The sequence below is a fragment of the Ptychodera flava genome, chromosome 4 (assembly GCF_041260155.1).
Source record: "Ptychodera flava strain L36383 chromosome 4, AS_Pfla_20210202, whole genome shotgun sequence".
In the NCBI taxonomy this organism is placed as follows: domain Eukaryota; kingdom Metazoa; phylum Hemichordata; class Enteropneusta; family Ptychoderidae; genus Ptychodera; species Ptychodera flava.
In genome coordinates, this window is record NC_091931.1 from 33,846,040 (window position 1) to 33,871,925 (window position 25,886).

At 38.6% G+C, this 25,886-nt stretch overlaps 5 protein-coding genes across 5 annotated transcripts in view; 3 read left to right on the plus strand and 2 right to left on the minus strand.

The window, feature by feature from the left end:
- Positions 1-25,886, plus strand: part of LOC139130381 (protocadherin Fat 4-like) — a 361,272-nt gene that overhangs the window by 94,256 nt on the left and 241,130 nt on the right. The window lies entirely within an intron of this gene.
- Positions 1-25,886, minus strand: part of LOC139130385 (NXPE family member 3-like) — a 353,637-nt gene that overhangs the window by 80,725 nt on the left and 247,026 nt on the right. The window lies entirely within an intron of this gene.
- Positions 2,299-10,515, plus strand: LOC139130383 (uncharacterized). The gene is made up of 8 exons (XM_070696183.1): positions 2,299-2,403; positions 2,692-2,853; positions 5,255-6,172; positions 6,319-6,559; positions 6,761-6,857; positions 7,579-7,889; positions 8,272-8,526; positions 8,693-10,515. Exons 1-8 carry the CDS (start codon positions 2,324-2,326, stop codon positions 9,266-9,268), a joined length of 2,640 nt encoding a protein of 879 aa, XP_070552284.1. The 5' UTR covers positions 2,299-2,323; the 3' UTR covers positions 9,269-10,515.
- On the plus strand, positions 10,630-15,251 carry LOC139130390 (uncharacterized). Its single transcript, XM_070696195.1, has 6 exons — positions 10,630-11,922; positions 12,421-12,522; positions 12,798-12,863; positions 13,203-13,280; positions 13,658-13,738; positions 13,907-15,251. Exons 1-6 carry the CDS (start codon positions 11,562-11,564, stop codon positions 14,416-14,418), a joined length of 1,200 nt encoding a protein of 399 aa, XP_070552296.1. The 5' UTR covers positions 10,630-11,561; the 3' UTR covers positions 14,419-15,251.
- Positions 15,275-17,995, minus strand: LOC139130388 (uncharacterized). Its single transcript, XM_070696193.1, has 3 exons — positions 17,589-17,995; positions 16,589-16,859; positions 15,275-16,245 (listed from the first exon to the last, which is right to left on the minus strand). Exons 1-3 carry the CDS (start codon positions 17,933-17,935, stop codon positions 15,550-15,552), a joined length of 1,314 nt encoding a protein of 437 aa, XP_070552294.1. The 5' UTR covers positions 17,936-17,995; the 3' UTR covers positions 15,275-15,549.

Here is a 25,886-nt window from a genome sequence, read left to right on the forward strand (position 1 = left end):
TAATGTTAGTAATAATTAAAATTTTGGACCATTTTATGTCATTTCATGACTTTTTAATTTTAAAAAAATCTAAATGCCAATTTTATAAGAGAAACAACGAGCAGACCCTCTAGCGGAGCAGAAGCTGCAACTGTTGATATTTTTTTTTCAAATATTTCCGTACAATGTATTACTCTTGCTGTTTCCCTACAGTATGCTGTAACACACAATATTCAGTCAACAAAGCCTACATATGTGATCACTATTGTTGATGATTGAAATAAAGTCAAGACTGAAATTAAATTCATTTGTCGCCGAACATTTGATCATACAGTGGGAGACGTGAATTTGTTAAGGTATAGAGGAAGAATCTAAAACAAATCTAGATGTGATTCGTGATTCCACCAGACCTCCCCAACCTTCCCCAGTATTTGAAAAATCAGTTTTAAGCCAGAAAAATTCCCTCGGAATCTCTGCTTTAACTTTTCCTAACCTTTCAGGGTTTTTTATCCCTTAAAATAGTCACAAATACTTCTTCATTGCAAATAACTTAGCTCTGACGTTGATGGCGCCCTTCATTTCTCGAGTTTGTACGACCACGCAGCCACCCATGGAATTTCTTTTAAAACATTTTATGTCTCTGCGCAGGGCGATAGCCAAATAATCACGTTGGTTATGGCTTGTAATAATGCCCATCATGTGGTATTGTAATGTCTGTTCTTTAAATTACACTTCAAAACAATTAATAATGTATTAGCTATCTAAATTATTCTCCATCCAATTCTAACATACTGTATCTTGTTTTTCATTTTCCCAATCAACTTAGATATTATATGTACGTTGTATTCGTCGATGCTATATCCAAAATAGCTTTTAATAAAACTGGATGTTTACATTGTCGATGACACATTTGATGTTCCGTCAATATGTGTATGAACCTTTTTAAGAAAATCTTGGAGTGAAATGATTAAAGTGACTTTATTGAGAGAGTGTTTAAAACAACATGAATACTAACTTGAATATTTTCCAAAATATCAGCCGTTCATCAAATTTTCCTGTCTTGAATTTAAGCTCTACCAGGTAGAAATCAACAGAGTTTGATTCAAACTATGGTGGCGAATGGGTTGAGGGAGTACTTAGAATTCGTGGTCATAAAATTATCGGGTATGGTTCGTTAAAAACTTGCTTACTGCCGGTGTGTCGCGAGCAAATAAAACCAAAAAAGATATTCTGGTCTGGCTTTAGAAAGTTTCAGTTTTGAATTCACACTATAACTCTCCTAATGCGTACAGTAAGGGATATGTGCTGCATTTACATAGTACTCAAACAACTGAGAGTAGAACTCATCTTATTTTGGTATTCAGCTCCTCCTACACTTAAGGCGCAGCCTCCCTTTAAAAGAACGCCAAGTTATGGCGGCGATCATCGTGCAAGTGGACACCAAACAGGCAACACACAGGAACACGCTCCAGAAAATACCACTTTTTAGTTTTTCCGGCCGCAAAAACGCAGACAGAGTGCAAAGCGGCCAGCGCGAAGCAGTAGCCGATCAAACTCTTTGGTTATATTCGAATTCTAACGCGACTGGAAGAGATTTTAGAAAATTCGGGCATTGGTGATGGGGAATCAATGACTGTTAGTGATTTGAACCGACCTTCAATCAAACGCTTGTATAAACTTTGTTTGCAGGATTAACAAAATGTGACAAGAGGTTGAGATTAGTTTGTGTAATTAATGTTATAAAAATCAAACATCGTACTGGCCAGGTGTTTGATTGGGAGGAGAACTCCACTAATGCGAAAAACTGGGATTGAAAATTGCAGCTGTAATCACAGGGTGTTGTCTAAATGTCCGTCCCCAGGGGTGGGTAGGTGTTTCGTTGTATTGCTAATAAAGATATATTCTACCAACCTTTGGTGTTTGGTCTTAAACTTAGCACTGCCCTTGACAATCTTGCGTTAACGTTTTATCAACATGCTGTATCTATTATCTGATGAGTTTGAGTGCCTAATTGGCCAAAGTAAGCAAGGGTAAATTACTAAGCTGTGGACGCTGTCACCAGATTATCACCGGATTAAATTTGACAAAGTCAACAACGAACGCGCCAGTAAGGTATAACACAAGAAAGGGCTGAAACTCTCAAAAGCCGTGTCCAGATGTGGTCCGTAAAACTAGTGGACACTTTATATTCATGTATTCAGAAACAATCAGGAGGCAAAACAAACTTGAATATTCATTTATAAACGAAGTAAGACCTCCACTAATGAATGCATGGTATGTGTCTACGCACCATGGCAACGTATATTGGAGGGGATTTTCTACATACTTCAGTGTCCCGGCGAAAATGGCGTTGGTGGACGTGTCGAACTTAACCGGGCAAGACCGGTCCTCAAGTCAACCTTTCAGGGATAATTTTTTATTATGGTAAGTGAACATTTACAATTTTGCTAGAGTGATCGCCAAACAAACCGTACTTTTTGCACAGCTAAGGTTATTATGCATACAGTCGCCGGTGGTTTCATACGCGCCGACAGCTGCTGTTAAGCTTGTACGTTAACTTGCATTTGCAACCGCGGGCTTAAATAATCGCCGGCAATGCATTGGCGGTCCGTCTGTGCCACCTCCCAAGCTGCTACTACCAGTCGGTCAGAATGAAGTGTATCCCTGATTTCACCTATCTGAATCTGCAACGTTAAAATTACATTTTCACAGGTTGTGCAAACATTTCCACGAGTCTCCAGGAAAAGTAGTCGTTATAGATGACATCATATCTGCAACCAGCAACCGTATTTGCGCAGCCCAGAAAGGTGCTATCGTTCGGCAATTATTCCCGTCAGTCCGACGTAGCAGAATGTACATAAACGGAAAGCGTTGGTATCCTTTACACTCAGTTTTTGTCTTCTGAATTCATAATTTAATTTATCTTACACTATATATGCGGACGAAACGGCAATAACTTGTATAGGCTATACGTATGTATACTACGTTCATCGTCGCCATAGCTTACGGCGCGATCAGTGTTGCATGTTGACTTGTTCAATTTTTTACACTGATACAGAGATGTTGTTCGAGTAGATCGATGTTCTGTTTATGTGATCGTCTAATAAAACGATTTAGCATGTTACCCGGCAATGAACACATACATGGAACATGAGACTTGTGATCGTAGAAACAGCATTACTAGTTTTGTATAGCTCAAAGCTGTATTAACGGCCATCTTGGAAATCGCAAAGGATTATGGGGCGACCACAGTGCTATTGGAGGGGCAAACCCGGAAACATGTCGCTCAAGCCATAGAGTTCTAGCATACACATCGTACCAGATACTGCGCTATTTCCGATCATATCGTCTGCAGAACTATTAATTAAAGTTCAGATTTAAGTTCTTTTACTTGTTTTCTGTCGTGAAAAGTATTATTATTACCGTCCAGCCGTTTTAGAAGATTTTTGAAGACCCAAACGACATCGTGTGTTGCTCCATTGCCAGGGATGCCAAGGAAAGGCGCCGACTTATTTTTTTTTTAGTTGAATAAAATGTTCGTTTTGTTTGTGTTAGTCAATTAATCGAAATATCATGTTTCCAATTGAGTAAATCATAGACAGTCTCGATTCTTCCGTCTATCATTCGATATTTACTGACTCATTCTTTCTCTTTTTTGTGTTCGAAAAGCCTTCTTGATTAGGCCTACATCTCTCAACACGGGGCAATTGAAAATTCAAAGCCAAATACTTGGCCAGGTTGTATATTTTACGAGTTTGCTCTCATCAGCGGTCGCGATGAAAAAAATTACACAGTGTCTCTGAAGTCGGTATCATTGCTCCGTCATGTTTACTGTTGGTTGTACGACTAGTTTGACAGTCAGATATTTTCTAAACGATAAAATTTATATTGCCATTCAATATTTTACGCACGAAGTTGCATGTGCATTTAAATACGTCCATTCGGAAGCAAAAACCTTAAAATTTTACAGACTTTTGATAGTGATGACTTGCTCCAGGCTGTGAAATGTCTCCAGTTGGCGTTTTCCCGCTAAAAGATGCGATGTTACCAGCATTCGCGTTTAAAGGATAGATATTTAACACGACTGGAGTAATTAAAACAGAGTGATGGCATCGACCTGAAATCGACATCATTATCGAGCGTTAACCGTGAACCATTAAATAAATGTCGGCAAAATAAAACATCAAATAGCTAGACTTGTCTCGAGAGAGAGGGGGTTACACAGTCGCTAAACAGATATCGAAAATGTACATGCTTTCCCGACATTTGATTAATGTGATAACGAGAGTAGAACAAAACCAAGACTGTTGAAGTTACTCTTCATATGTTTGTTTCAGAAGTTTGCTAAAGTTAGAATTATACTTACCGAAAATGGTCGCCGTAGTCTACTGTTAAAAAAATATGTTCTTCAACACCACGTTTCTTATGATCGGTGATGTCAGATTTTATTATTTTCGTAAGTACAGACTAATGCACTAAACGCCTTTGGATTCTTATCTTCTTGTCAATTCTACATTATATACAATTATATATTTCCACTTACTCGTAGTTTGAATGACAAATTTGTCGATCTCAAAAATGTTACCGTTCATGCAATAAATCTGTCATCACATAAAAAACCCATGTTTCGCGTAAATTTCATGATTAGGCCTATGGTCCTTTTTATTAATTTGACGATTGAATTGTTTCAGCGGTGTTAATTTCCGATTAATTAAACGATTTCAAATCGAAAAATATTTTTCTGGTGGAATTTAGAGCTGTTTTAGTAGTTCTGTAGAAGAAATGATCAGAAATAGCGGAGTATCTGGTACGATGTGTATGCTAGAACTCTATGGCTTGAGTGACATGTTTCCGGATTTGCCCCTCCAATAGCACTGTGGTCGCCCCATAATCCTTTGCGATTTCCAAGATGGCGGTTAATACAGCTTTTAGCTATAATTCTCGACTGCAGGTCATCCGGGTACTTGCGGTTTTTTTTACGTCATTTTTGCGTCATAGCGCAAAGTTTAGTTCTGCTTTTCTCCACACAATATCTGTATCATTCGCTCTTCTGTATCGTCTGATCTCTCTTTCACCTCGCTCGTATGCGTTTCACCAACTGACGTCACTCCGCGGTCGAGAATACAAGATTATCGATTTTCAACAGTGAACCTTGACCCTAGTGAAAAACTTGTATGACATTTGTGTGTTCGTTATTTGTTCTAATTATTGTGGCCGTCTCATGTCATTCGTTTGAGGAATGCAGAATTCAATTTTACCTTAACGAAATTCTTAGTCACGTCTACGTCAACTTGGACAGAGGACCCGGAGATAAATTGCTCAAATATCCAGATCAATTTGTATGGTCAGATTTGTTAAAGCTGGACACGCGTGGTAGCGGTTGGATTCCCAGAGGTCGGCAGAATTCCAACAACAGTGACTCGAGTGGGAAACCATTAGACGAATCGCAGCTTTCCCCCTGTTTCGAGTGGTTACTTTTTGAACATGGTAAATTGTGCAACCAACAGAAAGTGATTCGTGAATTGCGAATCTATGAGGACTTTACCTGGACTTTGCGCATCTCCGGCAGAAAAGCTACTCAGTGCTTTGGTTTACCCACTGTTCTCAGTGGAGCCAGTGACGAAATCTACACTTTATTTTTGGTGGCAGCAGCCGCCAAACTTTGCCCAGGGTTTGATGTTCTTACACGGAGAGATACAAGATCCTTGAAGGGTGAAGTTATTGGTAGAGCAGAGGACTGGGTGCAACATGAAGATGAAACTGTGTCGACGTCACTTGTTCATAGGTCGGTTGCGTGTCAAATGATACTTTCAACTGAAAATCCAGAAACGGTGTGTAAACGTTGCGCTACCGTGAAGAAAAACTGCGGGAGAGATATGTTCAGCGTAACAACGTCAGAAACATCAAAATACAAGAGAGAGTCTTATATGACCGAACAAGAACTTACAAACAAGCTGGTGCTAGAAAGAAAACAGAAAATAAAAGCAAAGAAGAGAGAACAACGACTTCGGGCAAAATTAAATGATGAAATGATCATATTTTCCCGTGAAAATCATGAAGACCTTGAGAGTATCTTCAAATCCACAGATGGGAAAACAACATGCGGGGACAACCAGGATTTGGTGTTGCTATGGGATGAACAGAGAAAGGCACTGGCGTGCAAGGGCCAAAATGGAAGACGATGGCATCCAAAGTAAGCAAAGTATTAATTTTAAAAATTATTTGCGATATCAATTGGAGAACATTCATATTCAGTGTTGTCAAAGATAATAACCTGGAATTATATTTTACAATCTTCCAAGCGTTACAATATAATCATTTACATGTCTCCTGCCCCAGGGTTATCAGAATGTGTCTTTCTGTTTGGATGAGGAGCCAGAAAGCTTATGAGGAACTGAGGAAGAGTGGAATGATGGTCTTACCATCAGGAAGACTATTGAGTATGTATGTCAATAGTGTTGATCACCACCCAGGGTTGAATGATCATTTCCTGTCATGGATGGTAGAAGAAGCTGAAAGACTGAAGCTTTCACCGGAAGGAAGGATTGGAGGACTTATAATGGATGAGATGGCAATTCAGGTTTGTGTGTTGTTTTCTTCTACTCCCCTAAAAAGACTGTCAAACACAAAACTTGAAATAAAAAAAGCCTTGTCTTGTCATGAACATTAGAGATGTGCTTCCCTGTATAAAATTATCATTGACACCTTTGACCAATACACTATCAGTATTCCAAATAACTTTTTTAAAATGATGTTTACTTTGTCATTTATGCTGACACAGGAAGATTTACAACTGAGATACACTGATGGAGGAGCGGAAATAGTCGGATTAGTTTCACTTGGGGAAGAGAGCACAAATATGCAGACTCTAATGACAGGTAAAGTGTATATATTAAAAAAAGTCAAAATTCTGAATATTGAAAAACATGTTGAATATAGAATGTTACAACAGTCCACATTGCAGTAGGAGATGACTGGGTCCTTAAAAGCACCCAGTTATCCAATTGCAATGTGAACTGCTCTAACAACAATGGAACAACATTTTAATAGCTGCAAATTGAGTTTTTCCTTGACAACCCCCTCTGCATACTTTAACACAAAATTTCCAATTTTTGTTTAATTTGATTTAAGTGACTGTATGTCAATTTCGATGATTTTTTCAGCTACCTGTTATCCGTTCGCTAAACTGCACTTTCTTGACTGCTACCGGTACCAAACACATGCTGACATACCCATTATTTAGCTTGTCAAGAGTTGCTGAAATAGCCACTCTTTAATTTGACAAGGAAATAGCCACTCTTTAACTTGACAAGGATAAGTTTATGTCATAAATTGAATATTACTGCAGACAAAAACTCAAAACTGGCAACCATCAGATCTTGAGAAAGAATGATTGGAGATATGCTTACTTCAAAAACATGATTGGTGGCTGAAAGGGAGTCTAGTACTGATTGTGCCTTTTATCAAACTTTTTTTTACCTTTGAAAAGTTGTTACTTCGAAACGCAAACTTTTGATATAATAGACTTTTATGGAACAAATATACTACTGTGTAACAGCCTCAATCACCTTGATATTTGTCATACAATACATCCTTCAGGTAAAGACTCTGCCACTACTGCAACACATGTGCTACAGATGGTGTTTCTTGGGAATACAGGCTTCCGTTTTCCATTCGCCCATTGGCCAACCCATGAAATTGATCCGGCTACCTTGTACATTCACTTTTGGGATGCTGTGAAATGGCTACATAAAGGTGGTTTCCATGTGTCCTTTAGCTGTACAGATGGAGGGCAAGCCAATCGTTCATTTGTTCTGATGCATTTTAAAGGGAAGGATCCATTCTTGGATAACTTCACGACAACAAACATCTTCACCCATGAACCCATGGTGTTTTATATGGATCCCTGGGTAAGTCACAGTACCTTGCCAGTTAGTATTTACTGAGGTAGCCTTTCATTTTTAAGGCAATGTATAGCAGTGCACTTGCTTGGTGAGTAGCAATTTATAAGCATGGCACTACCATGCATCTTGATTATGTAAGTTTACTCATCAATCTTTGTCTTGGTTTTTGACAAGCAACATCTCAATACAGTTAACAATTAACCTGGGTAATTAGTTTATTGCCTGTCTTGGCAAAAATCATAGTTAACTTAGTTAACTTTGTAATTTTCTTGACAATTATCACCTTTAAATGATTTCAGTGGTTTACCTTCTTTTTATAAAACAAAGTCTCCATCATTTTAGTCACAATAAAGTGATGCAAGTGACATAATCTGTACTTTTATTTCAGCACAACTTCAAGAAAATCCGTAATGGCTTGGAGAAAAGTTCAGAAGCCCCCAAAGCAACACGGATGCTACAAAATGGAGAGGGAAGGATTTTGTGGAAATACTGGAAACTTGCATACCAATTTGATCAAGAAAGTCACACCCTCCCTCTCCATCATAGGTTGAAACCTGAGCACTTCGACCTGACTCCAGCATCTCGAATGCGCAATCATTTGGCTGAAGATGTCCTCAATAAAGACATGTTGTATCTCATGAAGGTAATATTTTTTTGATTGCAGGCTTGCTATCATCCATGTGAAAGTATCTTCTCTGTACTACCATAGCAACAAAACCAGTAAATGATTTTTTACAAATAAGGACTAGTTTTTTTGTCTACTGCTTTCTCTCCCCTGATTATCATATTTGTTTATTTTGTTTCTGCAGGAGTTCCAGAAACAAAGACACAGTCAGGGAGCATCAGACAGGGAGCGTCTAGACATCAGTGCAGCAGTGCAATTGCTGGAAAATACCAGTAGGCTTATAACAAATTTCACCGACATGCGGCCATACTTCCATCTTGAAGACCAACGTTTGGAGGAGAATGACAGGGTGTTAGAGTTTTTTAAGACGTGGGAAGGGAGAGTGACCGGATTACGTAGTCTGCCATCGACACAGAGAAACAAGATGTTGCTCTCTGAGAAGGCAAGGTTCGATATCAGCTCCATGGTGTTGGGCTTTAAGAAGGTCTGTGAGATCAGCTTCTCAAAATATCCGGGCAGTGGGATCGTTGCAGCACGAGCAAATAGCAATCTTGTTGAAAATGTGTTCTGTCAACAGCGTGGCAAAAATGGACAAAATAGTAACCCTCACTACTTACAGTATGGTTCCGGAATTAATGCCATATGTTTTGGACAAACAACTACCACACGAAAAAGCAACTCCGGTAAAGTGGATGCAATGCCATTTTTCAAACCATCATCACTCAGAGTGAAAAGGAAACGCAATGACCGTGATGAGTAAGGTGATTGACTATTTTGCTGTCAATTGTAAGGTGGATAAACTTACAGACTTGCGGGCATAACTTCCAAGGGAGTTTTTTTACGACAACATTTAAATTTATTGTAATTGTCATTTGGTGCAGTAATCATCATGAGGGCAATGTCTTCACAGGACAATGACATTTCAAGTATATAGCTCTTTTCCTTCTAACATCTAACAAAAATTGAAGTAATTGACAACATCATCCAACTTACCAGAGCATTACATATAACATAACTGTTTATTCCTTAAGTACAAGTTTGCCACCTAAATGAATCACACAAGTCTAAGGCAGTCGACCATGTTGTCAAGATTATGGATTGTACAGATCAAATGCATAATATTACAATGTATCGATTAAGGTGTAAATGCTTTTTGATACAAGAAATGCTCCAAAAATGAAAAGATAATAGTTGTTTCCAGAAACGAAACTTTTAGCTATAAGACTGAGAATGTGTTCTGTCAACTGCGTGGCAATTTCACCTGTAGTTTTGAGATTAGTATCTCACAGTTTCTGTGATGAGAAGTCAGCCCTCGATCTATTTCATTATCATGCAGTTTGACTTCTGAGCACAAGACAAAAGCAATGCCAGGTAACAAGGAACTGCATGTCTATATGCTTTGACTGGATGAACTGCCAATCCAGATAATATTTTACCTTATACACCTGTAGGCATAATGTTGTTACAGACAATTTCATAAACTTTCAAAATTTGTCATTACTTCTGTCTCTTTGCAGAAAAAGGCGTCTTTACATATCAATTGTCAGACATCAATACACATACCTGTATTTCAATCATTGTCACGTATGTTGAAAAAGACACAAAAGGCCACTTCAATGCCATGTGTGTGACCTTTCAGCCAGGCATTTGTTAGCATGAGATTCCTTGTTTTATTTTAACCTTGGCAAAGCTGTTGGTCATAAAACCACAAATTAAATATGTGTACTCCCTCAACAAAGATAAGAATCTTTTCAAAAAAAAAGGTGAAAGAATATATAGCAGGATGTAAGATCACACAGAGGTAATAAAAGTGACAAAGTTCAACCTCTAATTTGAATTCCCATCTCAAGAAAAAATTTAAAAACTATTGCTGTGCATAAGTCAATCAACTGATTACTCTCCAAGAGATATTACCAATCATTTTTCAAATCAATATTTCAAAGATATATTCAATTTCAAAAAAGTATATGGTTTGAATGCCATCTTTCAACAGAGGGCAAGCTGTACAATATCATGGAACTTGTGAGTACTTTCGAATGCACTACACAGTTAATTTGAAATGTCAACAAAAGTAAATATTAGTATGATACTTAGATTCAAAGTGTTTGCTGTCCACATGCAGGTATATGTAGGTGTTGAGGGAAATTTATGGAAGCAAACAACGTCTGTCCAGCTTCTGTTCTGCAGGATTAAAAATCCCAGTTTACAGTCTATCAGGCCGCGGAATTCTGTCACTACTCTTTATTGTATTGACCAGAATGTCATTCAGTTTACATTTGGTGTAGCTCTGAATGTACCTAAGGTCATACAGGCCGAAAAAAGTCTTAATTTCATCTTTGGTGTACAGCCTGGTTGCAAAATACTTGGGATTTTCAATCACTTTGGCGTGGATCAATGTGTGTGATGCACATTTCCCTTCACTGCTGTCTTTCATGATAGCTTCGAGTTTTACCTTGCCATCATTTTCTGCAGCCTTTTTCTCCCGTTGCATTATCTTTTTCCTGTGTGCCTCAGTTTTTGTCAACTGCATTTGGCATCGCTGGTCTCTCAGGAATTGTCCTGCTCCCATCCTAACATAGAGTTTCACGATGTCTGCATATACTTCTCTTATGAGTGAGTCCTTCTTGTCAGTACTGAGCTCATACCCATCTGTGTCTTCTACTGGCTCAAATAATGATGAAAAATGGTCCCGTAGATTGCTGTTCCGCTGCAGAGCATCATTTGCCCAGTTTATCAGTTGAGACTTGTGTTTGTTGAAGTTGCCATGGGTCATTAGTAGGGCCGTTCACATCAGCCAAAAAAGACTAGGCCCTTGTCCTAGCCAGGTTCGTGGCCGACCCAAAAAACTGATGTGAACGGTTCTGGCCGGCCACTGTCCGGACAATTTCTGTCCTAGTCGAGAGGGGTGGTTTGTGGCCGACCCAGGTCTCTGGCCGAGCAGTAACCAGCGTATGTGAACGCGTTTTGTCCGACTCAGGTCCCAGTTGACGCCCTCTGTAGTTGACATTCAGTGTAGTCTTTCACCTATTTGACGATTCAGTATCATTTTAGACATGGCGAGTCGAGGAGTCAACTGGGCTACGGAAGAGATCAAGTGTCTTTTAGGCATTTGGAACGAAGATATCGTCAAAAATCTTATGGACGGCACGTCAAGGGATCGAACCGCCTACAATCTGATCTCACAGCGTTTGTCAGAGCATGGGTTTGATCGTAGCCCAGATCAATGCAAACGTAAGATGAAACATTTTAAGTCCGAATTCAAAAAAGTTTCGGATAATAATAGGACAAGCGGTCGGGGAAGAAAGACCTGTATGTTTTACGAAGAACTCAGCCAGATTATGGGCAGCAGACCTGCAGTAAATCCCGCTGCAGGCTCGGTTGTGGACAGTTGCAGTTTAGGCGAAGAATTGCAAGGTAAGGCATGGCTTTTCGTCAACTCGAGGTACGGCATCGCCTGTGTATACAAAGGCAACGACTACCGTGAACATTATTTTTCTTCGATTGTTACTTTATGTACGTATAATAGACTATGATATATATTTTTTCTATTAGTTACATGTAGTGGTAGCGTCCTACAACCTTTTTGGGCTACCACAATGCACCATAATCAGCGGGAATCAACAGTCAACAGGAAGTACACCAGGCTGAGTTCCCCTGCCTGTTGCATGTGTATTGTTATGTCCATTCACACTTTTATTGTTTTGCTTTTCTGAGCGCATATCGTCTTTGGTCCATAACTATTCTCTATTCTGACTTTCTCAGCCATGAACATGTAGTTTGGTTGATGAAATAAAATTGAAATGTTTTCATTTTTGTGTGAGTAAATTATATTCTATACTAGGACACCACAAGAAACAGTTGTTGGAGGCAGAGTCATTTCATCAAACTTTATTTTTCCTTTCATCTTTTCAGAAGAGGTAACACAAAGAAACAGTACAAATGATTCACATACTGAATCAGAAAGCTTAGAACAAAGAACTGAAATCAATGATGGAAGTGCAAGTGAGCATTCAGGTGAGTTGAAGATGGGATGCAACATGTGTCAGAATTGTGCATCTTATAAGTGTTTTTTTTCTATTTGAAGTGTTCTCCCTAGGAATTCAATAAAGGATAGTGACTAATTTAAATAACTATGATTTATTATCATGTTAATGATTTTCTAATGAATAGATCAGGGAGCGCATGTTGTTTCTTATGCAATATCACTTCTTCACCATTGTCATGGTGCAGCAAACATTGCTATGTCCCTGTTTATAGTTTATCGCAAAATTCTGTTTCCTTTTCTACAGATAGAGTTGTGCCTCTTAAGAAGAGAAGACATGAGTATATAGAGAGCGATTCTGATAGTGACAAAGGTAACGACAACACATGTCAATTAATTACTGTTGAGTTATCATCAATGCAGTCTAAATGAAAATGTAAAGCAAGGATGCCACTCAGTTTTATTCTAGGATGACCAAATAATATTGAGAAAACAATTGCAATATCATTCTGTTGCACTAACCAAATTAGAATATATGTCATAACATCAGGTACATGAATCAAACATGGCTGAAATGTTTGCAAGTTATCCACAGATGTAATTCAGTCAGAGTAACTCGGTTAAATGGGTGTGAAATTGCTGTACTTACTTTTACAATTAAAATAAGTGTGTGTTAAAAAAACATAATGGACTTTTATTCCTTATTTTTCAGAAACGGAAGTACCGGTAGTCAGCCAACAAGAGAGAGAGGACCAACAGGAAATAATACCTGAAGTTGAAAACAGACAAGGTTTGTACTTCATCCTGTTGTTATCCAGCTGCAACACATAACTGCATTAAAGGGGGGAAAGGTTGACAAAAAGAGAAAGCACACACTGGAACAACTTTGGCTATTTTGTCATATAGTGGATATTTCTTGATTAAAACGAGAGCAGTATTTTTGTGTGTGAAATTGTGAGGTGGGACCTCAGCACGGAAATCAATGGAATCACAGGAAGGGGTGTTTCTGCTTTAAAGATGATAACTCCTTTATCATATTGTGGTAAATTGGCTAACTTAATATGACTGTGTATGCATTTATTTTTTTTTTTGGAAGGGGGGGGGGGTTATTTCATGTACATGTACATGTCTGTTATACTGAATTCTGGCCTCTTACCTTCTTTCTAGTGATGGAAGCAGGCAACCAACAGGAGCAGGTTACAGATAACCAACAAAAGAGAATACCTCAAGGAGTTGCAAAAAGACGAGGTTTGTGTTTCCTCATCTTACTTACATTTTTATGTTAAAATTATACCCTTTTTTTGATGAAAAAGTAATACATTTTAACAACTTAAATACACCATGTCAAATGAAAACTCAAAGTTACTCTATTTTGTACTGGTGTGTTTTTCATGATTTATGTTCTTATTTTCCCAGAAACACGTCAGAAAAAAAGCAATGAGAGAGATTCCAAGTTGCAGAAGGTGATGGACAAATGCCTAGAGAAGCACCTTGTGTATGAGCAGAAAAGAGATAAAAGATTTGAAGAGGGTGAAAGAAAGAAGGAAGAAAAAGAGGAAGAGTATGAAAGAATCAGAAGAGAAGAGAGAGCGCGTCTGTTTGAACTTGAAGAACGTAAACTAATGTTTGAACGGGAACAACGGGAACTAAACAGGCAGCATGAAATGCAGATGTTCAGAATGTTTTTCCAATTTATACAGACAAACCAACCTGCCCCACACCCATTCCACACTCAGCACACACCTAATACCCAGCCTGCACCACCACCCCAACATGTACCACCTCACACCCAGCACAATCTGGCACACACACAGTCCACCAGCACATATACCCACAGACACCCTGATTACCCCAACTTTCCAACAACACCAAATTTCATCAATACAAATATTTTGTCAGATTCTGTGAATCTTGTAAGTGACCCTTAAGAAGTGTACTGTATTTCATGAGATTTCATTTGTCAACAATGACAATTTGAATGTTTGAATTTCATCTTTTGTATTTCTTTTGTACTGTGTTTTTATATTTCTCTGTCTAGTATTTCCTCTTTTAGAATTATGAATTTTTTAATAAAGTTTGAGGCCTGCTGTCACCCTACTTTACTGTGCAATCATTTTACCGTCATGCAATTTACTTTCAGTTAGGACTCAGAAGTTGGACATTTACTTTGCAAAATTTAGATAACACAGGAATCAGTATTTTTTAGAATAATTTTTTATCGAGGGAGAAAGGCAGGTTTTACACATTACCAAAGAAAATTGAAGTAAATGAACTGAGAGACAAATCTTTCAATGTGCAATTTTGTATTTTTAACACAAAAATAAGTATTTCTGTACTTCATGATATTTCATTTGTTAACCATGACAATTTGAATGTTTGAATTTTATCTTTTGTTTTTCTTTTTTACTGTGTTTTTATTATATTTCTCTGTCTAGTATTTCCTTTTTTAGAATTATGAATTTTTTAATAAAGTTTGAGGCCTGCTGTCACCCTACTTTACTGTGCAATCATTTTACCGTCATGCAATTTACTTTCAGTTAGGACTCAGGAGTTGGACATTTACTTTGCAAAATTTAGATAACACAGGAATCAGTATTTTTTAGAATAATTTTTTATTGATGGCGAAAGGATGGTTTTACACATTATCAAAGAAAATTGAAGTAAATGAACTGAGAAACAAATCTTTCAATGTGCAATTTTGTATTTTTAACACAAAAATAAGTATTTTGTAATAAAACATTTTAATTTGTTGTACACATTATCTTTGTTTCAATCATTTATTATTTCATGCTTTGAAATACAGTGAAACCGAGGAAACTTTTACTTCCAGGACTATGACCATAAAACTACATAAATAGCTGTGTGAAAATATATTGAATATACAAGTCGAAAACAAGTTTCATGAAAAATTACAAAATTGGACAGCAGTTGAGCTGGCAGTGACCTACTGTAATGCTAGTACTTTGACGGACGGATGTAAGTACACATGGACATGACATACACATGATGCAAACTCTTTCATGGCCATGCATATACAATATAGGAGCTCCAATGAAACACTATTCATTTGAGAAATGTTCCATGATTGCTCGTCTGATGTTGATTGCAGATCTGTCATCAGGGATGTTTGCTTGTTCATTTGGCCCTTCAAAGTCTTCCACTCCCTCAAGCCAGCCATCATTAAATGGGTTTCTGTGTTGTTCACACAGATTGTGTAACACACAGCAGGCTAGTACCACATTTGGCAGTATGTCCAAATTACAATCACTTCGCTTCAGCAAGCACCGCCACCTCCCCTTCAGTCTGCCAAACGCATTCTCTATCACCATCCTAGCACTGCTGAGTCGCCTGTTGAATCGGTGTTGGTGTGGAGTCAGTCGTCCGTTGTCCGAGAAGGGTTTCATCAGGTTCTGCAGCAGTGGGTATGCTGGATCTCCTAGCAACACAAGGGGTATTTCAACTCCAGAAATGTTCTCTGTGATATTTGGAAAGAGGGTATTTTCCTGAAGCTTCTGGTAAACACTGGAATTGGCAAATACCCTCGCATCATGCACGCTGCCTGCCCAGCCAACATTCACATTCATAAAGCAGTAATTGTCATCTGCTATGGCTTGTAAAACAATGGAGTAGAAGCCTTTCCTGTTGTAGTAATCTGTCGGATTGATTTCTGGAGCCAGTATAGGAATGTGCGAGCCATCTATTGCTCCTAACGCTTGTGGAAAACCCCACTTATTCCGGAAACCAGCAACAATTCTCTGTTGGGAAAATTCCAAATACAATGTTTCTAGAATTACCATTTCTAAAAATAATCATTATTTGACCTATTTAAGGAAATCAAAGCTGTTGAAAAGAACATTTTTGTCATACCTAACTAGTTATCCATCTTGAGAATTCTTTTACAAAGCTTTTAACTTACATTGATCACTAAGATTTATTTCTAATGCAATAATATTTTGTATGGGGTAGCCTTCCCGTGATATATATTTGTTTACCATTATTGTTGCTCCATGATGTAGTACAATATAAATAAAAAGAAGAATTGGTGTCCATTACATATACTGGTCATATATTTAGTTGAGAAATTCTCCAGTAACTCACCTGTGCTTCGTGTTGTGTTGGAAGGTGGATGACTTCAGCCAAGAGTTCATCGCATATTGCCTTGCATGTCTCTCTGAAGATTTCACACACTGTAGATCGTCCAACACCAAAGAGATGCCCAATGGTTCGGTAGTCACAGTTGGTGCCAAGTTTCCATAAGGTGATGGCAATTCTTTGGTCTACCATAACAGCACTCCGAAATCGTGTGTGGATGCGGTTGATTCGATCACGCAAACGGTTGCAAAGAAAGCGAAAAGTAGCCTTTGTCATCCTGCAATACAATAAAAGAAATTTTATATTACAGCAATTTCTACATGTACATGTCAAGATATTGAAAGTAAAAGTACAGACATCTGATCTGATCTGGATATCTGAAGACTCAAAAATTTAATTCAATATTTATTAATAACATAAGTAACAACATTGCATATGTGTTACGTGAAAAAAAGAAGAAAAGCACGAAAAAACTGAACATTGCTGTAAACATGTATAGTAAAGAAAAATTAAAATTCTATTTTTTTTCCTTATTTATTATGTTTGGTGTGTGCATGAAGTTGTAAAAGCCTCATAACTGCCCCAACCAAATGAAAAATGATGGATAGACATCTCTTGCACCGGTTTCACCTAATTCATTTGAATAAAATGTACATGAGCTCATGTCCGACATGAATAGTGCGCAGCATAGAGCAGAACATGTTTTCACAACATGTATGTACTCAGTACTGACATGTTGTCTGTAGTACTGTCTACTTAGAATTTGACAGCTCACTTTGATCGATTTTACAAAAATGAACACAAAATATTCAGAAAATATTCACTAAACAGTGATATATACACCTTACGAGATAATTGCCGATCTTTCCACGGAGAGATATCGAACATAGTTTCGTGTGAGCTTGAGCTGAAACAAAGGGTCGACTCGGATTTCATAGAGATACGTTGTTGGAAGGAATCATCATGCGAAAACATGACCGAATCACAGACGTAGACAAGGGCTTACCTGAAATTCTCGACCCAGTCCGAATCGTTCCATGTTCGGAGAACGACATCTTCCCACCAATTACGACTTCGGAACCGTGTCCATATTCTCCGATCGACCGTATTCACCAATGGCGCATTTGCGGCAATTGTTGTCAGAAACACAAAGCGCCTTCTTGACCGCCGAATTTCCTCACGCTGCTGACGACCACTCCGTCGATTTCGCCTTCGAGGTTCACCAGTTAACTCTTGTATACCAGATATCTCGTTTAAAAGCGATCGATGGGTCAAATTGTCCCGTCTCAATCGCAAAAATCGTAAAAACAACCAGAACAGGACGAACATGGTCCTGTTGTCGAAGACAGCCATTGTGACCTGTATAAGGTCAAAGGTCGGCTAGACGCTACCAAATGATCTCGGCTTGGACAGCGTTGAACGTAATGTGAACCCGGACAAAAGATTAGCTTATCTTCTCACATTCTGCCGGATTAGTTCTGGCCGGCCCTGGGCCTAGATGTGAACCCCATAAGTGACACTCTTTCTTGCTCTAAGGCAATGAAGAAGGTGTATGCAGAATCACTGATATGTGAAAGCCCACCTTGCGCATACTGCTTAAAGTCGGTGACTGATAAGCTTTCTCTATGTACAGAATGTTTATGTACATACTGTGAAGACCACACCAAGGTTTCCAGTAGTGTCTTTTTCTGATACTTCCTTTGCAGCTGCTGGCGAACTGTACGCTCAAGGGAGCAGCTATTAGCTGACAGGTATCTGCGATAGTTGTAGAGACATTTTGCTGTTGCCCATCCTCCAACATACCGAACTTTGCCCTTTCCAGATTCTTGAATCTCTTTCACAGCATCATTTGTTACCCTTGGCTGTTGAGCTCTTATAATATCTGTAATCTCTTGGATGACAAGCTTGTTTATTCCAAGAAGTATGGTGGCCATACATTCGGGTGCTTGCCAGAATCTGTCGATTTTCAGCAGAACATGTCCCCTTCGCTATGTCATTAAGAATGCTTATGAACCTGGCATCCACTTGTCTGAAGACTTGAGTAAGGGAAATGTTATGTTTGAAAGTTCTGTGCCACAGGTCACTTTCAAATGCATACCTGCCAGAGTCATGTGGTGTCTTCACTGGTGGTAACTGACGGAAGTCCCCGCAGGCAATTATTTGGATGCCACCAAATGGATGTGAACTTGACCTTGCTTCTCTCAAAATAACATCAATCAGTTCAAAAGTCTTACTGCTGATCATTGAGATTTCATCAATTATGATCGTATCTGTTGTTTGCAGTCGTTTATGTATGACTTCATTGTTCTTTATGTAATTCACTATTGATGACGGTTGTTGTTTTCCAATTCCTATTCCAGTAAAACTGTGAATAGTAAATGTGCTTCCATACTGACTAGCTGCAATACCTGTAGCTGCAGTGATGGCTACTCTACCTGGTAGTGTTTGAGCAATTTTCTTTACAAGGGTTGTCTTGCCAGTGCCAGCACTGCCTGTAAAGAACACATTTTTGCCTTCAATGGCCCATGAAAGTATCTGTTGCTGCTCTTGAGTGAGGGCTGCCATCTTAATCAACCTGAGAAAATATGTTTGAATAACAAGAGCAAAGGAAGTTGTGACTATCAAAGATATGTACACAAATGATTATAGGCCGAAATAATTTATTTCTGTTCCCTCCCTAAGATGACAATATGGCAACATTCATATTTTGTGTTGAATTTGATCTTTCTCGTAATAAACCCTTGCCTATCGAAGACTGCAATCATGAAATCAACCTTAATTGTTTAACAGCTGAACAAATAATAACTCATCAAATGATTGAGCATGGAGAACATTAAGTTTTGTTTTAGTGCTTTCAAGAAGTAATCTTTATTCATCCATGTTTCAAGCACCCTCCATCTTAATATATCTTTTTTTACAAATTTAGTCACAGTCTCTTCATTACCAGTCAGAAAAAAAAACCCGCAGCTGCTGTTGTGTTTTGTGAGTGTGTGTGTGGATAGAGGGACTGTGGTGTGACAGAGCTTGGTGGGGATGAAAAACAATTAACACTTTACATTTTGTACACTGCAGTTGTACATGTAACCAGTGGGGGTGTCAAATTGCTGTATTGTAACAAACCTGCAAAACATGTGATATGTAACGGGCAATGAGAAGTGTTCAAAGGTATCTCCATTGAAAAGGCAATGATTTTTTGACATGTTTGATTTAGAAGTTTTAGGAACACTCTGTTCAATCAAAAATCAATCACCAATTTATCCTTGTTTAACAAACTTCAATGTTTCACATCTTGATGCTGATAAAGGGTAAAGATAAATTCCGAGACAAAATGGCATCACACCATGTTCGTATATTTGAGGTATTATTCAGTGCTTCAAAATCTGTAATGGAGCGGTTGTGGTTAATCGAGGGTTCGAAACTGCACGGTGATTATACTTCAAACACATTTCTAGTGGGCACTGTTATAATGTGGAATGTGCAGAAGGAGAGATATCTGGTACCCATCCGGTAAACAATGGGGCTGTTAGCACATTCTTTAACTTCATCGGAATGAAGTTGGACGACTCGGTAAAAAGGTCGAGGACGAAAATAGACTGGGCTACAAGTTGTTAACACCGCGTTCTCCTCTAATCACTAGCCCTACGTACCATGATTTATGTTCCCGTCGTTATACGGCCTCCCATTTGGTGGGAGGCCGTATAACGTCGGGAACACATAGCGGCGTACGCAGGGCTACAGTAATCACTACCATGGTCCCAAATCACAACTCATGCACACAATGCAGTACACACCCAGCACTTTCTTATTACATGTAATCTTTCTTCAAAACAGTAGAACATTTTACGCACGATTTGTCACGGTATAAAACAAATTACGTTTGCCGCATGCCAGCGGCGTACCCGACAATAATACAAGTGGCATTGCTGGTTGGTGACTGGGACCATGTCCGACGACGCAGGCGCTCGAGTCCGCTGTTTTTTTGTCACCATGTCACGAGAGCCGCTATCGCTAGCGTGCTGTCTAATTCGCGGACCGACAAGAAAGTTTGCAAAGAGCGAGCGACCACATTCTTCTCGTAATAAATTACTATCAGTGTAAGCAGTATAAAGTCAGGCGAGCAAGTTTTATGATTATGCGTAAGAAAAAAATATGTTGGAAAACTTACCAGTTTTCTGTGAAGCTAGTATTTTCTCTCCCAAACGTTGATCCGCAGCCGCTGTCAAACACGTGGATTGTCCGTGTTTATAAACATCGCTGTGCCTGACCCGTGAACTACGAATCACAAAGCATCTTGGGTAATTTGTTTACCTCTATCGATCATGCGGGCTTAAACTAAACATTTCTAAGGTCAAAGGTTTCAAGTTCCGGCTTCCGGTCTGACGGACCACATCGGGACACTGATTCCACCGCTTCGATTAGCGTTCTACAGCTCAAAGAAGCAACCGACGAAGGCATAAATTGGCCTGTCCCCGTTTAAACATGCCAGAAAACTGTTGGCGTTTGAAAAATTAGGAAATTTTTATTGTAAAGTAGATTTCTGTGGACACGGCTTTTGAGAGTTTCAGCCCTTTCTTGTGTTATACCTTACTGGCGCGTTCGTTGTTGACTTTGTCAAATTTAATCCGGTGATAATCTGGTGACAGCGTCCACAGCTTAGTAATTTACCCTTGCTTACTTTGGCCAATTAGGCACTCAAACTCATCAGATAATAGATACAGCATGTTGATAAAACGTTAACGCAAGATTGTCAAGGGCAGTGCTAAGTTTAAGACCAAAACACCAAAGGTTGGTAGAATATATCTTTATTAGCAATACAACGAAACACCTACCCACCCCTGGGGACGGACATTTAGACAACACCCTGTGCTGTAATGGAGGTACATGTAAGATATCCGATAAATGCCTGAATTTGACTTATTTAGAGGCTATCCGCTACCCTTTCGCAAAATCGCCATATGCGTTTACATTTCGTTTTGCGAGGCCGTAGAAATCTCCCCGCTGAGCCAATTGGTTGCACATATTTCGAATGTTAAACGCTACGCGCTGGTGTACCACTATCCATTGTTGAAATAGCCTTGCCACACCGTTCAAACTTTTCCGTATGGCTTACGCTATTTACATCGCTTTGTACCTGTGAAAAATGAACTGAATTCCTGAGTGTCTTTTTATTGTATGCCGTAACACCTCTTGGTCTTGAGTTGAGCCTGATATGGTTTTAATAACGACATGTTGCAAAATTTAACACAGAAGTAAATTAATAACAGTCAGTATTTCATAGACTATATTGTACAAATATTTGTCTTTTACATTTTATTGAGCCACGACAGTCAATCACGAGTCATCGGAAAACTGAAAAAAACTGTATTATTTGAATTCTCCTTCGATATTTTCACGATGTCCACAGTTCCGAGCCTATGGAAATTATATATTTAGTATTTGACAATTCCGATAATTGCAACCAAAGTTTCCTTTTTCGATTCCCCTAAAGTAATTTTAAAGCAAAGTACAGTTGCGGTGATGCACGAGAATACCGGCTTTCGTTCTTTTTTGCCCGCCCTATGGTGAAGCCTAGTCAGCCTCATCGTTATCCTCGAGTGTCAAGATCAAGCGGATGGTTGACGCAGTATCTGAATATACAAATATCACTTACGATCACAAACAATCGAAATGTCAAGGTGCCACAGTGATTTTGCCAATCTTGCAGATTAATTGATATGCATTATATGACCGCGAACAAGGCATGTACAATGGCCTATGCCTATAATAAACTCGGAACATCATGCATGCATACATTACGTAACATACACATGCAAACATGCATCATCCAGCCTTGTATTTACGCTTGTATCCACAAATCTGGCTGTCTGTCTGTTCGTCCATCCATCCATCCATCCATCCATCCATCCATCCATGCATACATGCATACATACATACATACATACATACATACATACATACATACATACATACATACATACATACATACATACATACATACATACATACATACATACATACATACATACATACATACATACATACATACATACATACATACATACATAAATACATACATAAATACATACATACATACATACATACATACATACATACATACATACATACATACATACATACATACATACATACATACATACATACATGAAAACATAAATACATACATACATACATACATACATACATACATACATACATACATACATACATGACATCACATTCATCAATACATCCGCCTATCCATCCATCCATCTATCCAAACAGACAGACAGATAGGCAGGCAGGCATAAAGGCAGACAGACAGTTATACCCCTGTTTTCGTTTTACACAACCAACGAAAGTGAACTGGACATTCAAAAAAGAATGCGTGAATGTGTTAGCGCCAGATACGCTTCGATGTTTGACTCGGCATGTTCAGTGATAGTTCGTTTGAAGCGTTCGTGAAGTTACATTTTCTGTTTGCCCCTATACAGTGAACATTTTCTAGAAATTGCCTAGCTTTCAGACTGCATTTAATTTGACCCATCACATAATTTTGGCACGTAATGACGCCATTGAAATCCGAGGAAGAGGCTTGCTCTGGATATAGCGGGATCTGAGAATATTTTGGTTCCCTATTTTTTAAATCTGAGGACTCCAAAGTTTGGTGTATAATTCAATATAACATTACAGCAGCCCAATCGTGATGGCAATTTGCAACAAAAGGAATTTTAGTAGGTTTATTAGTTTAGAATATTTGATCCCTACTGCTCCTTACGAAACAACACGAGTTTTCCAGACCTAGTTGTCAGTCTTAAACTAGGTAATCACAGAATTAACGAGGTGTACTTATAATGAAAAAGTGATTATGTAGAGTATGTCTGATGTTTATTGATAGTATGCCTGTAACTGGGTAAAAGTTTCGCCATATTAAGAGGCACTCCCATTTGGCATTTTTAAAACACATTTTTTTAATGCCACCGGTGATATTTGACGTGGCAACTTCGCGCGGATCGCGAGATATCGATAAAAACATGTCATTTCCCGAGCGTATTTTTCACATCCCGAAGTTTTACGATCGTTTCTGATTATGACGCGAAATCCACCGAAGGTTTGTTGTTGTGCTGATTGACGATATTCTAGGGAGTCCATAATAAGTTCGAACGACGCAATTTTACCTCCCACTGCGAAAACTTTATATACAGCATTATGCCTTTACCACAGGTCAGTTTTTGAAAACTTCTTCTTAGCTTTGTCGTTGTCATTATTCTAAATCAGTTGTATTATATTTTTAAGCAATACCACATAAATATAAGTTTTTACATGTTAAATATTAGCCGCCTCCAATGACTATATTTTGTCGTCTGCAACACAGTACGTGTGGTTCGCCGCGCGCGTGGTATGCGTCTATGCATACCACGCGGTGGCCGCTATGTATCAACCGCACGTAACTGGGCTAGTCACCTATGCGAATTCTGGTGGAATCAGCAAAAATTGTTTTTCGTTTTATCACCAAGTCAGTAAGACTCAGCTTTCTCCCACGGGGCATGACCGATCACCGAGGCAAGTGGTACTGTGGCGTACAGCAGCGTCAGTGTAGACTCGTACTCCATAGCTTAGTTGACAATGGCCCCAGTGCCGAACGTTCGATGTTCGGAAGCTGAATTTAGGTGGGCCACCGGAATTCAAACTTTTACTTTTTTTGAAGACATGTTTTTATCGATATCTCGCGATCCGCGCGCAGTCGCCACGTCAAATATCGACCGTTGGCACTAAAAAGATGTGTTTTAAAACTGTTACCAAACGGGAGTGCCACTTTAATATTCAATAGAAACCGACAGGACTAGTGCCCGTTGTTACTAGGATACATGAAGGTAGCTCAAAGGTTAATCAAAAGTCATTCTAGTTTTTAAGATTAAAAAAGTCTCATACAGGACAACATCCAACCAAAACCAGAACTGTAGCCAATACAGTTGCTGAGATACCAAAACGAAGGTCAAAGGTTATCCAATATTCTGGAGAAAACATTTTGTCTCATGATGGTCATCATCCAACAAAACCAGATCTTTAGCCCTCATAGTTGTTGAAGTATATGAAGGTATATGAAGGTCGTCCAACATTTGGGATAAAGCTTTTGTTGCATAATTGTCAACAATATGCTACAGAAAAGAAACTCCATACCTTTGTAGTTACTGAGATACATGAAAATAGCTTAAATGTTATCCAAAGTCGTCCTAGAGTTGGTCCCATACTGATCAAAATCCCGTAAACACCAAATCTCTAGCCGGTGTACTTACTGAGTAACGTGAAAGTAACTTATAGGTCATCAAGGCTCATCAAACCAGATATGAACTGAAAATGCTCACGTGTTTCATTGTATTGCAGTTATGTGTAAATTTGAACCTTTGCCACAAGTTTGCAACTTCATTGAAAGTGTTATGATCAACATAATGAATAATATTCGGCACAGATTAATTCTCAATCCAAGTATATATCCCTAATCAGGAAAATTCATTACAATATGTAAATTAGGAATTGACTAAAATGTTCTCATTAAATATGCAAATTAGGAATTGGCTGAAGTAAAAATGTTAAATGACTTTCAATAATGTCGTATCATAGTACCTTTAATGTAAAAAGCAATTAGTCAACTTTGGTCTAGTCATAGACAGTAGAGGGGAAGATGGTCTAGTCAAGACAGATAAATATTCCTAATCAGGAAAGTTTATTAAATATGCAAATTAGGAATTGGCTGAAGTAAAAACGTTAATGACTTTCAATAATGTTGTTTTGTTGTATCTTCAATACACCCTGAGTCAGTTGCCGGTCACTTACGTGAAAAAACGCCTGCCACGGTTTAACGGGGATCGACACAACTGAAGGAAGCCATGTTGTTTTTGCACTGGAGGGTGGGCAACACAAACAATTATGACCGTGGGTCAAGCAAACGAAAGTAAAGGTGAAAAACACTTGCAAACTATTGGTGGCGCTGTGTCATTCTGCGGTCACCGGGTTCAATCGCCGGTCTCAGAGTTTGACAGGGTAGATCAATTTTGGAAACGGATTTTTCTCATTCTAATTCGACAGATTTAACTGGGGATGCTGTCCAAATATATTTTTGATCAAGTAAAAACATTTGTACAACGTAATTAGAAAATAAACAGCTTTGAGATGGCTAAAAAGGAATGCTTGAATAATGGCAGCAAAGTTGATCATTTCTCCACAGGTGTTGTATTTGCTTGAAATCAAGTTTATGATGGATCCATTCTGAAATCATACATTTCTTTATTAGAGGGAGCAGATATGA

Bases quoted from the DNA above. Each gene is read 5' to 3' on its own strand.
- LOC139130388 (XM_070696193.1), bottom strand. From the start codon at position 17,935: ATGGCTGTCTTCGACAACAGGACCATGTTCGTCCTGTTCTGGTTGTTT. The intron at 16,860-17,588 runs GTAAGCCCTTGT...ATTGTATTGCAG, and splicing joins GACTGGGTCGAGAATTTCAG to GATGACAAAGGCTACTTTTC. The intron at 16,246-16,588 runs GTGAGTTACTGG...TTTTCCCAACAG, and splicing joins CAACACAACACGAAGCACAG to AGAATTGTTGCTGGTTTCCG.
- LOC139130390 (XM_070696195.1), top strand. From the start codon at position 11,562: ATGGCGAGTCGAGGAGTCAACTGGGCTACGGAAGAGATCAAGTGTCTT. The intron at 12,523-12,797 runs GTGAGTTGAAGA...CCTTTTCTACAG, and splicing joins AAGTGCAAGTGAGCATTCAG to ATAGAGTTGTGCCTCTTAAG. The intron at 13,739-13,906 runs GTTTGTGTTTCC...TTATTTTCCCAG, and splicing joins AGGAGTTGCAAAAAGACGAG to AAACACGTCAGAAAAAAAGC.
- LOC139130383 (XM_070696183.1), top strand. From the start codon at position 2,324: ATGGCGTTGGTGGACGTGTCGAACTTAACCGGGCAAGACCGGTCCTCA. The intron at 2,854-5,254 runs GTATCCTTTACA...CGAAATTCTTAG, and splicing joins TACATAAACGGAAAGCGTTG to TCACGTCTACGTCAACTTGG. The intron at 6,858-7,578 runs GTAAAGTGTATA...TACATCCTTCAG, and splicing joins TATGCAGACTCTAATGACAG to GTAAAGACTCTGCCACTACT.